At 42.5% G+C, this 12,775-nt stretch overlaps 2 protein-coding genes across 2 annotated transcripts; one reads left to right on the plus strand and one right to left on the minus strand.

Annotated features, from left to right (window-relative positions):
- Nucleotides 1-1,965: 1,965 nt before the first annotated feature.
- Nucleotides 1,966-2,367, minus strand: LOC114189098 (uncharacterized). The gene has a single exon (XM_028077810.1). The coding sequence runs from the start codon at nt 2,365-2,367 to the stop codon at nt 1,966-1,968; it is 402 nt and encodes a 133-aa protein (XP_027933611.1).
- Nucleotides 2,368-11,621: 9,254 nt separating this feature from the next.
- LOC114189118 (uncharacterized) lies at nt 11,622-12,218 on the plus strand. The gene has a single exon (XM_028077827.1). The coding sequence runs from the start codon at nt 11,622-11,624 to the stop codon at nt 12,216-12,218; it is 597 nt and encodes a 198-aa protein (XP_027933628.1).
- The last annotated feature ends 557 nt before the right edge of the window (nt 12,219-12,775 follow it).

The raw sequence follows: 12,775 nt of genomic DNA on the forward strand, positions 1-12,775 counted from the left end.
TGGTGCAACTCCAAGCGCCGCCAGGCGAAACCAGTGCAGACCGCCAGGCGAAACCAGTGCAGACCGCCTGGCGGTTCAAGCCACACCGCCAGGCGCCAAGCCCATATAGAACACATACTGCTCCGTGTCCGCCTAGCGGATCTCACCCTACCGCCAGGCGCCAAACAGTGCAGACCCTTTCTTGGAGCGCCAAGCCAAACAGTATTACGACTTCGACATATTTAGCTCTCGATTTCTCTTACACAAGTCATAGCTTATACCTCAATTCATTAAGACACACCATCTCACGTTCCAATTATACACTCTCAAGCCAACCTATGCTTTCCAAACTTGAAACTTTTATTGAGAATTATGATTCCCTCTTTCTTGCATTAACATTCCCACAAACCCACCATAACACACTCATACTTTCAAACCTCTTACCATCACATACTTACTTACCATAGGTAGGGTGTCCTTTCCTATTTCATCAGTTAACTTCCAATACCAATCACTCACCTAGGTTTCCTCTTCATTTTCCACTACCTAAACTCGTAAAACATCCCCAATGCCTCGCCATCGCTTGGCAGCAAGCCTAGCGCCGCCAAGGGTACACCAGAACCAGCCTAAACCTAGGCTTCTCCATACCTACGAGTATGTTAGCCCATGACCAATATCCATCCCTGATGCTAAACACACCATAATGTGACAATGCATAATATAAGAGACTAACTTTTTGTTCTTAATTCAATTCATAAGATTTTCTTGATCTTTTCCTCTCTTGATTCAATCCAATTTTCGTTTCCTTCCACCCTTGCCATATGATCATGGTTTAACATGCACGCGTGTGTCTAAAACACTACCATAACCCAATTTTTAATCAGTTTCATATCAGCAAAGCACCCAATGGGGTATACACACATCGAATTCCAGAAATCAATTGACATTTCGCACAACCAGCATCAAAACAATAAAAAAGAACGCGAACCGTGTCGCGCTGCCTAGCAGATACTCATCGCCGCTAGGCAGTTCTTGGAAAAATCAAGAACAACACTAACCTCTGATGTGTCACCTGGCGGCAAGGATTGAGCCGCCAGCTGGTGGTTTTTGGGAAAAACCCAGAAATCCTCAAAACAATGTAGAAACAGTGTGAGAAAAATCATATATTGACTCATGGCATCGCACAGTTATTTGAAAGAGAAATAAAAGCGTAAGAGACAACCCCGTTACTTGGATTCCTTGCTAAAACGTGAATTTGATGTGTCTTTAACCCAAAACACTCTTGTTCTTTGCTTACAACCCCAAAACTGGTTTTCCACTCCAATTCTTCTCTGTAGTACGTGCCAATATGACAAAACTTGCTGCCCAACACTCACACCACAGTTCTCTCTCACCCTAATTACTCTCTCTCTCTCTCTCTCAAAATCAATCCACTCTTAATTACCCTTTAACACCCTAAACGAAAATTAAGTTAAAATGTGTTTTAATGGTTATTCAATACCCTTTACCGAATATTTTTTCAGCCCTTACGTTGCCTCTCTATTAGCTACTAGGGTTCCTAAACCCTTTCATATTCATGCCAAGTAAATTTGGCAAAAAGAGAATGAATTTGTCCTCAGCAAGGTTTGAACCCACAACCCATCACTTACCAAGCCAAATGCACAACCAATTCAACCAATTCATATTTGTGATAATTCCTACAATTTTAGGATTTTATTATCTCGTCTAGCATTCAAGTATATCATCAAAATAATGCATAAATTAAAATATCACACAATTGGCATACATAAGACTTGAACTCAAGTCCTCTCACATAAACCAAGTACTCTAAACCATTTGAGCTAATACTTTTCCATGTCATAGCTCTCTACATTAAATGCCTTAAAGGCTTCTATTACCCGCATTTATTAAATAATTATTTATTAACTATTTAATTTTCTCGGGTCTTACATTCCCCCCACTTTTAAAGATTTTTATCCTTGAAAATTAGGACTTACTAGGAAACAAGTACGAATAGGATTGCCTCATGCGATCCTCTATCTCCCAGATCATCTCTTGAGTAGCCTCATCCCAAAGCACTTTTACGGTCCTGATCTCCTTCCCCTGCAACTTCTTCACTTGCGAGTCTAGAATCTGCACTGGTCCGGTGTTCACCGTCAAGTCTTCCCTGATCTGCATTTCATCTGACTCCAAAACATGAGACAGATCTGCTATGTATTTCCTTAACTGAGAGACATGAAACACATTGTGCAGATTCGCCAAGTGCGGTGGCAAGGCGATCTTATAAGCTGCAGCGCCAATCCTCCTCAATATCTGATAGGGCCCAACAAACCTCGGAGTTAACTTCCTTGATTTGATGGCCCTTCCAATACCTGTCGTCGATGTCATTCTGAGGAATACATGGCCCCCAGCTTCAAACTTTAAAGGCCGCCTCCTCTTATCTGCGTATGACTTCTGTCTGCTCTATGTAGCTTTCATTCTTCTGAATTGTCTTGACTTTCTCATAAGTCTACTGCAGAAATTTTGGACCCAATACCAGGGATTCACCATCCTGGTTCCAACATAGCGGTGTCCTGCATCGTCGCCCATATAGGGCCTCATATGGTGCCATGCCTATACTGGAGTGGTAGCTGTTATTGTACGTGAACTCCACCAATGGAAGCATCTCACTCTAGCCTTCCATATGATCCAACACACAAGCTCGTAACAAATTGTAACATCCCTAAGGAATATTACCAATTTTTAAATAAATAAATAAATAAAATGAAATAAAATGAAAAGAACGTCACGATAATATTGTTCCCAAACGCAGAAAAATTTTCAAATATTTAAACACGTGCCAAAATTATAAGATAGCAATAATAATGATGTTATAATTTCCAAAAAAAATCCCTAATCATAAATAAAACATCATAAATATAAGATGAAAACTCCTAGCTCTAATCCCCAAGCTAGCCCTCACTCCGTCGCCTGAGCGTCCTCAGCATCACCTGTATCCACATCTGCTCCTGTGTAACGAATCACATGATCATCGCCATACACAAACAAAAAGGTTGAGTTGAGAAAATAAAGAAATAGCATATATATATATATATATATATATATATATATATTAGTATCAGATAAATCATACACCCGTCTAGTCCAACCTACTTAGTTCTTGGCAAGAACCTTCACCCCAAGGTTGTATAGCCTTCAATTCACACAAAAGGTTAGCCTTGGACTCGATACTATGATGCTCACACGAACCTGCCCGCTCGTGGTCCTGCCTCTATGAACCTCCCCGCTAGTAGTCCTGCTCTACGAACCTCCCCGCTCATAGTCCTACTCTACGGACCTACCCGCCCGTAGTCCAACACATGTAATCCTCCAGCCCCGTACCTCCCCGCACGTGGCATCTCTCGAACGTGAGCACAGAACATACGAACCTACCTCGCTCGTATCCCCACATGAGAGTAACTGGATATGAACCTCTCCGCTCATATCATTACATGTTAACCACCATCCATGAACCTACCCGCTCATGGCACAGCATCTCTCGATCCAAGTATAGCAACATTGCTAAAAAATGACGAAAACAAGCCATAGACTGTAGGATTGTCGCCCGCCGCGACACCTAGCGTCGCCAGGCGAAACTGATCCAGACCGTCTGGCGGTACCTTCCCACCGCCAGGCGCCAGCACCCTCTAGCCCTCATTGTCTTTCAGTCACCGCCTGGCGGGCTCACCCTGCCGCCAAGCACCACGCGATGTAGGGATCCCTCTTGCAGTTCCTATCACCTAGCGAGTATCAGTAGGCCGTCAGGCGCCATATCAGAAACTCCTTGGTGTTGGTTTTGGCACCTAAATTGGTTAGTTCTGCAATCCAGAATGCTCTACAGTATATTGCACCTTTGTTTTATCAGGGTCTGTTAGTTTCTAGCCACTCCACCATCACTTTAAATTCCTGTCTCTCATGCTCAAGTTATTTCATTCTCTTATCAATATTAATCACTACACCAGTACCCAAGGCACACCATTCGCTACCTAAATAGCATTGTTCAAGAATAATGTCACACCTCTTCACCACATACTCCACTCACACTATACTGCCATGAGTGTTGTCCCACACAATATTGCATAATCATATGTCTTTTATTTAAGCTTACAAGTCACTAAGGACACCAAAAGCTCATAAATCATAATCACATATATTTAATAACACATATGCAAGGTACTATGCTTCCAACACCTAAACTCTTAATTAATGTTATCCTTCCCTCTTTCTTTCCTTAACACGTCTATCAACACCCATCACATAGTCATACCATCAAACCTCTTTCTATTCCCATACTCACTTACATAAGTATATTATATCTTACTGTGTCCCCCTTTAATTTCCAATATCACTCACAGCCTCTTCCCTCACGACCAACCAAACTCAATGCAACATTGTGCCACTGCCCCCGCGACTTGCTCAAGACGTCCATGACTCAATTCAGCCTCCAAATTCAATACCACACAATAATTCTCTCATGGTTTACCCACCCAACTTCCTATGACATTATTTCCCCTAAGTCGCACCTACTATGCACCACAATAATTCAAATTCTGATTCTACCGATTCCAAAACCCCCAACTCCATCCATGGTTATTCATAAAGAGTTTTCCAAAGCACCATAAGAAACCCCAATTCTAACAGTTTCATACTATTGACTCATAGCATCATACCCAAAATCACAATCAGAAGTCCCATTGACCCCTACGCACACAGCAAATCAAAAGAAACACGCGCACAATGTCGCGCCGCTTGGCAGATCTTCATCGCCGCCAAGCGGTTCATGGCAGAATCAAGAACAAGGCACACCTCTTATGTGTCGCCTGACGGCAGGGGTTAGGCCGCCAGGCGGTTTCTGGGAAAAATCCAGAAACTCTAATAAAACAGTGCAAACAGAATGGTAATCATACAATTGCGATCATACAAGCTCAGTATAAGGATTACAACTAAAAACACGTAGAAACAACTCCCCTTACATGGAATTCGCTTCAAATTCAAATTAGTGTGTGTATCTCTAATCCAAAAGCTTCCTTGCCTTTGCTCCCACGATGGTTTCTCCTTCTCACTCCCCCTTTGCAATCAGCCCCAATTCACCATAATCCTTCTGTCCAAGGTTCACACGCAATACAACACCTCTCCCTTCACTAATTCACTCTCTCTCTAACTTATTTCCATTCTAATTACTCGTTTTCTCCACCAAAACAAAAATTACCATAAAAGAGGTTTAATAGCTATTCAATGAAATTTTAATCTAGTTTTCTAGCCCATTAGACAACTAGGTTATGCTGCCCTTTTCAAATTCCATGCAAAAATAAAATTAAGCCAAAAAGAGAGTTTAATTTGGTTCTTAGCAAGGCTTGAACCCACAACCTATCAATCACCAGATCAAGAGCATAACCAAATCAATCAATTCATATTTGTGATAACTCCTACAATTTTAGGATTTTACTATCACATCAAGCATTCAAGTATATCATCAAAATAATGCATAAATCAAAATAACACACAATTGCCATACATAGGACTCGAACCCAAGTCCTCTCACACAATCAAAGTACTCTCAACCACTTGAGCTAGTACTTTTCCACATCATAACTTACTGCATTAAATGCCTTAAATGCTTTTATTACCCGCATTTATTAAATAATTATTTAATTAACTATTTAATATTCTCGGGTCTTACACAAATCCTCTAAAGACTGGATTGTTCGCTCTGACTGCCCATCAGTTTGTGGATGATATGCAGAACGCATCCTCAATTGGGTCCCCAGCGCTGCTTGTAGAGACTGCCAAAAATGAGATGTGAATCTCGGGTCTCTGTTTTATACTATGCTAGCTGGCACACCATGCAACCTGACCACTTCTCGCACGTACAACTTGACCAACTTATCCAATGACCACTTCTAGTTAATGGCGAGAAAATGTTCACACTTAGTCAATTTGTCCACTATTACCCAGATTGAATCATGCCCTTTAATAGACCTCGACAAATGAGTCACGAAGTCCATGGTAATACTATTCCATTTCCACTAAGGAATGTCTAACGGCTCTAGTGTACCCCCTGGTCGCTGATGTTCAATCTTGGCCTTCTGACATACCAAGCATGATGCTACGAAGTTGGCAACATCAGTTTTCATCACGTTCCACCAGAAGGACTGTTTCAGGTCCTGGTACATCTTAGTCATACTTGGGTGTATGCTAAGACGACTTTTGTGTCCCTCCTTTAGAATTTTCTTCCTCAACCTCTAGTTTTCCGGCACACAAACTCTATCTCTGAACCGTAAGATACCATCTGATCCCATCATGTAATCCTTTCCTTTCTCAGTTCCTATCCAACTCATAAACTGTTGTAGCTCAGCATCGTTCTTTTGCTGATCATGGATGGTCTTCAATACATCATTGGTCAGTGTCAGAACACTGCATCTGATGGAATCTTCACTCAACTGTATACCAGGTTTTTATCCCTGAGCTTCTCAATCAATTATAGCTCATTCACCATCATGGTTGAGATATGCATCCTTTTCCGACTCAAGACATCCACAACAACAATTGCTTTACCAGGATGGTAAAGCAACTCAAAATCATAGTCCTTGAGGTACTCCATCCATCGTCGCTGCCTCACATTCAACTCCTTCTGATCAAACAAGTATTTCAAGCTTTTGTGATTACTGAAAACCTGTAACTGGGAGCCATACAAGTAGTGTCTCCATGTCTTGAGAGCAAACACTACAGCAGCCAACTCTAAATCATGGGTAGGGTAGTTCTTCTCATGTACCTTTAGCTGTCTAGAAGCATAGGCCACTGGCCTCTTCTCCTGCATCAGTACACAACTCAAACCCTGGTAAGATGCATCGAAGTATACCTCAAACGTTTTACTAGTATCTGGAATAACAAGCATTGGAGCTATTGTCAACCTCCTCTTCATCTCCTCGAAGCATTCTTTGCATTTATTGGTCCAAGAGAAGGGTTGATCTTTGCTAGTGAGTTGAGTTAATGGACTCACCATTTTAGAGAACCCCTCTACAAATCTCCTGTAATACCCTGCCAGCCCCAAGAAGCTTCTGACTTCTGTTACTATCTGAGGTCTTTCCCACTTCAGCACTGTCTCAATCTTGCTTGGGTCTACTGCAATACCCTGTGAAGAGATAACGTGCCCTAGAAACTGTACCTCTTCCAACCAAAACTCAAACTTTGACAGTTTACCGTACAGGTGGTGTTCTCTCAATACCTCCAGTACAATCCTTAAGTGTTCTACGTGTTCCTCCTTATTTTGAGAATAGATGAGAATATCATCTATGAACACCACTACAAACTTATCCAGATAGGGGCGAATGATTCGATTCATATAATCCATGAAGACAGCTAGAGCATTGGTCACTTCAAATGGCATCACAACATATTCATAATGCCCATATCTCGATCGGAAAGTTGTCTTCTGAACGTCCTCTGGCTTGACTAAGATCTAATGATAGCCAAACCTTAAATCGATCTTAGAGAACACACCTGCCCCTCTCAACTGATCGAGCAAGTCATCAATCCTCGGCAGCGAGTATTTGTTCTTTATCGTCAATTTATTCAACTGTCGATAATCGACGCACAACCGAGAACTCCCATTCTTCTTCTTTACCAGTAACACCGGAGCTCCCCACGGTGAGGCACTAGATCTGATAAATTTCTTCTCTAGCAAGTCCTCGATCTGCTTCTTCAACTCTATTAGTTCTGTCGGTGCCATTCTATACGGTGTTGCCGACACTGGCCCTGCTCCAAGGATTAGATCAATTGAGAAATCTATATCCCTACTGGGTGGTAACTCGAGTCTCTCATCTGGGAAAACATCAGCATATTCATCCACCACTGGTATTTTACTGATCTTCTCTTCTGTACTCATCATCTTCTCTTGGGCCACTATCACAAAGCAAGTGGATTGTAAGATCCGAGGAATTTAATTAATTAAATAAATGATTAATTAATAAATGCGAGAGAGTAGTGCATTTATGACATTAAATTCTGTTATGTATGACGTGGAAAAGTACTAGCTCAAATGGTTGAGAGTACTTGGCTTGTGTGAGAGGACTTGGGTTCGAGTCCTATGTGTGCCAATTGTGTGTATTTTTTTTATTATTATTTTAATAGTATGTTGGGCCACATTTGTGTATGAGATAATGCTTGAATTGTGTGTGTTAGCAAGAAATATAAGTTGGCCTAGTGGTTTAACTTTGACTTGGCGTTGTGAAGGTCATGGGTTCAAATCTTGATGGAACACCTTTAGTTCTCTTTTTGCGAAAATGGGTATGGCGAGAATATGAAAAGGGGAAGAGAAACCTAGCAAATGGGGCCAGATAGGAAGGAAGAGGGGTTTAGAGAAGCTATTTTCTGAAGGTGCTGCAAGGGTGCGAAAATTTGAGAGGGGTTTTGGTATTTGAGAGTATAGTGAAGGGAAGGTGTTGGGCTGCCTAGTGATCAAGGAGAGATTCCCAATGTTCGGCAATTGTCTAAGCAAAGGAAAATTTCAGGTTAGGGGAGCTGAATCCGTATTTTCGTTTAAACCATCGTATGTTTGCGATTCTGATATGTTTTGTACCATGAATTCGTGCTGTAAGGGGTGAGATTTGGGGTTTATGATTTTGGTACTATTTTATTGAAAGTGTAACCTAAGTTTCTGAATATAATGGGTTCATGCACGAGCTAGGATGAAAATTTTGTTAAATTGGAAGTTTGAGAACCTTTTAGAGTCAAGAATTATGCCTATGTGTTGTTGCAATATGTGTACACTGTTCTGGTATGTTTTGGAATGTTGAATTGGGCATGGTTGCTGGTGTGTGTGCATGAACAGATTTGGGGGTCTGCATTTCTCGCTCAGGCGAGCCAGGCTCGCCTAAGCGAGAGTGGCAAAGGGGAAATCCTTGTGTTACGCGATCATCTCGCGTAGGTGAGGGGGTCTGGTCCTGAGCAACAGGTCATCTCGCTTAGGCGAGCGTGTCTCGCTCAGGCGAGGATACGCGCATGTTGAAGGGGGCTATTGGGGACGTCTCGCTCATGCGAGAGTCTCTCGCTTAGGCGAAATTTCGAGGATGACTTGTGCTGTTTGGTAGAACTCGTCGCTTGAACGAGATGAGTTATGATTTTGGGCGAGCGAGGGTCTCGCCCAAGCGAGGGTGAGCTCGCTTAAGCGAGAGTACGTGTTCTACAGACCTTCTAGAGGCTCGCCCAAGCTAGTGGATCTAGCTTAAGCGAGATAGGCTGGATTGGCGTAACAAAGGCTTTTGGCCTAAGTGAGCAAAGGTGTTACTGAGTGTTCAAGGCCTGAGTTATTGTTGTATTGATGGAAATTGTAAGGAGTGGTCTATAAGGCTTCTAAAGAAATCCTGATGGTGGGCTTGCTGGTGTTCCATGGGTTGTGGCCCGGAACGTATCCTTGAGTTGTGGCTTAGGATAGCGGATGAACATGAGGAACCTTGAGTTGTGGCTCGGGTTGGCGAGTGTGCCGGTGTGAGTGTGCTAGTTGTGGCCAGTACGGATGGGTCTAAATGGATTGTCCTCCTCAGTGGTTGCTGATGAGTTTGGTAGTCCTGGGACGTTACGGACTATGTTCGTATTTTGGAACTCCACTTGGCGTTACGGTGTGTGATCCGTAGCATGGTTTCCACACATACTCTATCGGTTGTGGCCGATAGGTGTGGCAGCAAGGCACCTAGAGATACTCAATAGAAGATATAGAACACTGCATACATGGTTGTGGCCATAAGAAGAACTCGAACGAGGTTTTAATGTACCTATTATGCATGGTGGTGGCCATGTGGAGGGAAGGTAACGTGACTTCCATTAGGTGCATCGGTGTACATGGTGGTGGCCATGTGATGTAAATAGAGTAAGATACAATGGGAAAAGAAAGGATACTTGATATGGTTGTGCCATGTAGCATAAAGAAAGAATTTGTGTTGTTGTTTATTATTTGTATTTGTTAAAGATGCATATATATATTTGGTATATATATTTTTGTATGCTTTATCTCTTAGCTCACCCTATCTACTTGTGTTTGGCGATGATCGTGTACGCGGTACACGTGAACAGGTGATGATACAGGTGGAGCTGGTGAGGCTTAGCTATAGAGAGGGGCTGATAATGGGGGATTTTTATGTTCATGTTTTTGGTAACTCTATTTTTAATATATGATGTAAAGGCTCATGGCCTATTTGACTAAATTCACAGTTTTGTATTTATGAACTTCTGGTAATTTAATGAAATTTTACATTTTCCTGTGTTTTGGGAAACGTGGTATTATTATAAAATGAGGTTTTAATAAATGATGCCGACGTGTACTTCTATTTTATTTTTATTAAATTCGTAATATCCGAGTAGGATGTTACATTTGGTATCAGAGCTTTGTTTTCAAAATGATTTTTAGGGTCTATGGGGAGTGAGCTTACCGTGCGTGTGCTTGTGAGATCATTTTGATCATTGGTTGTTATCTGACTTTTAGTATGAAGTCTTAACCAAGCTGTTTGATGTGAACAGTTATATGTGGCGTGCTCAAGCTATGGCAAATAGGAGGAGGAGGAATAATGCTGGGGCTGATGAGATCGTGTAGGCGATACATCAGATGGTAGATGCGATGCAGCCCATTGCAGCGCAACCTCGAGCCGTGGTAGCACCCACACGTCTGGTGTCGATGGAGGATTTTATGAGGCATAAGCCCTCAAAATTTGCAAGCAAATCTTCTCCAGATGAAGTCGATGCTTGGCTTAAAGAGTGCGAGAAAATTTGTCAGGTGATTGATTGTACAGACCCCTAGAAGCTCTCATTCATATCTTTCCTGTTGATAGCTGATATGGAATACTGGTGGGCAGGCATGTAGCAGCTCATGCAGACTCGGGTGAGGAGGTTACCTGGACTTCCTTCAGAGAGATTTCTGGAAAAATATTTTCTAGCCAGTGCCAGGCATGAGAGAGAGGCAGAATTCCTCACGTTCCAGCAGGGGAACCTAACTGTGCAGGCATACACAAACAGGTTTGAATATTTGGCCAGGTTCTACACACCTACTGTTACCGAGGAGTGGAGATGCCGAAAATATGAAGGCGGGTTGAAACATGAGCTACGCCGCTTTATTGTACCTCTCCGGATCAGGGAGTTCCCAGTTTTGGTGGAGCAGACCAAGGTTGTAGAGCAGCTGGAGATGGGCCCAACAAAGGGGCTTGACCACAGAAGACTACCTCGGATTCACGGCAACAGAAGAAGTCGTATGATAGGCCACAGAGCTCAGCTAAGAAACTATAGTGCTACAACTGTGGTGGAGAGCATTATCGGAGGGATTGTCCAAAACCCTCAGGCAGTTCTAGTGGTGTTGGTGGTGGTAGCACTGGCAAGTGCTATGTTTGTGATCAGACAAGCCATTTTTCACGACACTGCCCGAATAGAAAACTAGTTGGAGGTGCACCAGCGAAGAAACCAGTAGGGGATCGACCTAAAGCCCCTGGTCGTGTTTTTGCCTTGACGACTACCGAGGCCGCCCATTCAGGTAACCTAGTGTAGACTACTTGTTTGTTATTTGACCATGAGGTTGTTGTGTTTTATGACTCAAGAGCTACCCACTCATTCGTATCCAATGAATGCGTGAGAGGCTCAGTCTAGTGATGCGAGAGCTGGCATGCGAGTTAATAGTTGTGACACCAGCGTTTGGAGAGGTATCCACCACATCTGTTTGTGTGGGATGCCCTATAGAGGTGGCCAGCCGCAGGTTCAAGGTGAATCTCATCTGCTTACCAATAAAGGGGTTAGATGTGATTCTGGGTATGGATTGGTTGGCCAGCAACCATGTGGTGCTTGATTGTGGGCAATGCAGGGTGGTGTTTCCAGATGCAGAAGGACTGGAATTAATATCATCCAACCAAGCAGAGAAGGAGATTGAAGCGGGGGCTACGTTTTTTATGATAGTAGCTCAGACGGAGAAGAAGAGTATTGTAGAGAATATTAGTCTGATTCTTGTGGTAGATGAATACGCGAATGTCTTCCTTGACAAAATCCCAGAGTTACCGCCAAGCAGGGATGTGGATTTCACCATTGATCTCATCCCTGGGCTGGCCTTTTCCCATATTTCCTTTAGTGTTCTTTCCGCCTTTTCATGTTCCCTTTTTGCTTGTTGCGCTTGTTTGACTTCGAGCTTTTTTCTAACACTCCTCTTCACCTCTTTTAAGTGTACAATGTAATCTTAGAGTTCTTGAACAGTCATGTACTTGGCATTCCAATTAGGACATTGATAATTTTCGGGTCCATAACCTTAACACTTGGTGCACCTAACAACACTTGTTTTGGCAATGATCGTCTATCTTCATAGTGCTCCCTTCTAAGATTCCCAAGTTTGTTATTTAACCTGATAATTCTACACACAATGAAGTTGATATCTTCTATCAAGGTCGAACGTGTATGGAACATTCTGGAGTGCTCAGAATTCCTAATTCTTGCAGGGAAAGAGAGAAAGCAAGAACTAACACAAAACACAATAAGTGGTTAGCAAAAGTAATGTGGATAAAATTATCAAATGGGCCTCACCACTCCTTACGTGTTTACACTCAATTCCACTCGTGTTTCACTTGCAAAGTGTACTCACTCGCACTCAAGTTCCTGTTTAGTTCTGCAAAAAAACTCCAATCAATCCATCCAGAATTCAACATCAAAGTGAAAGACGTAACGAATCTAAGCTCAACTCAGGAGGCCAAGTAAAGGAAAACTCCAAGACAAAACAAGGGAAATTTAAAGACAAACT

The sequence above is a fragment of the Vigna unguiculata genome, chromosome 1 (genome assembly GCF_037176805.1).
Source record: "Vigna unguiculata cultivar grain cowpea cultivar isolate G323 ecotype 2 chromosome 1, ASM3717680v1, whole genome shotgun sequence".
Lineage (NCBI taxonomy): Eukaryota > Viridiplantae > Streptophyta > Magnoliopsida > Fabales > Fabaceae > Vigna > Vigna unguiculata.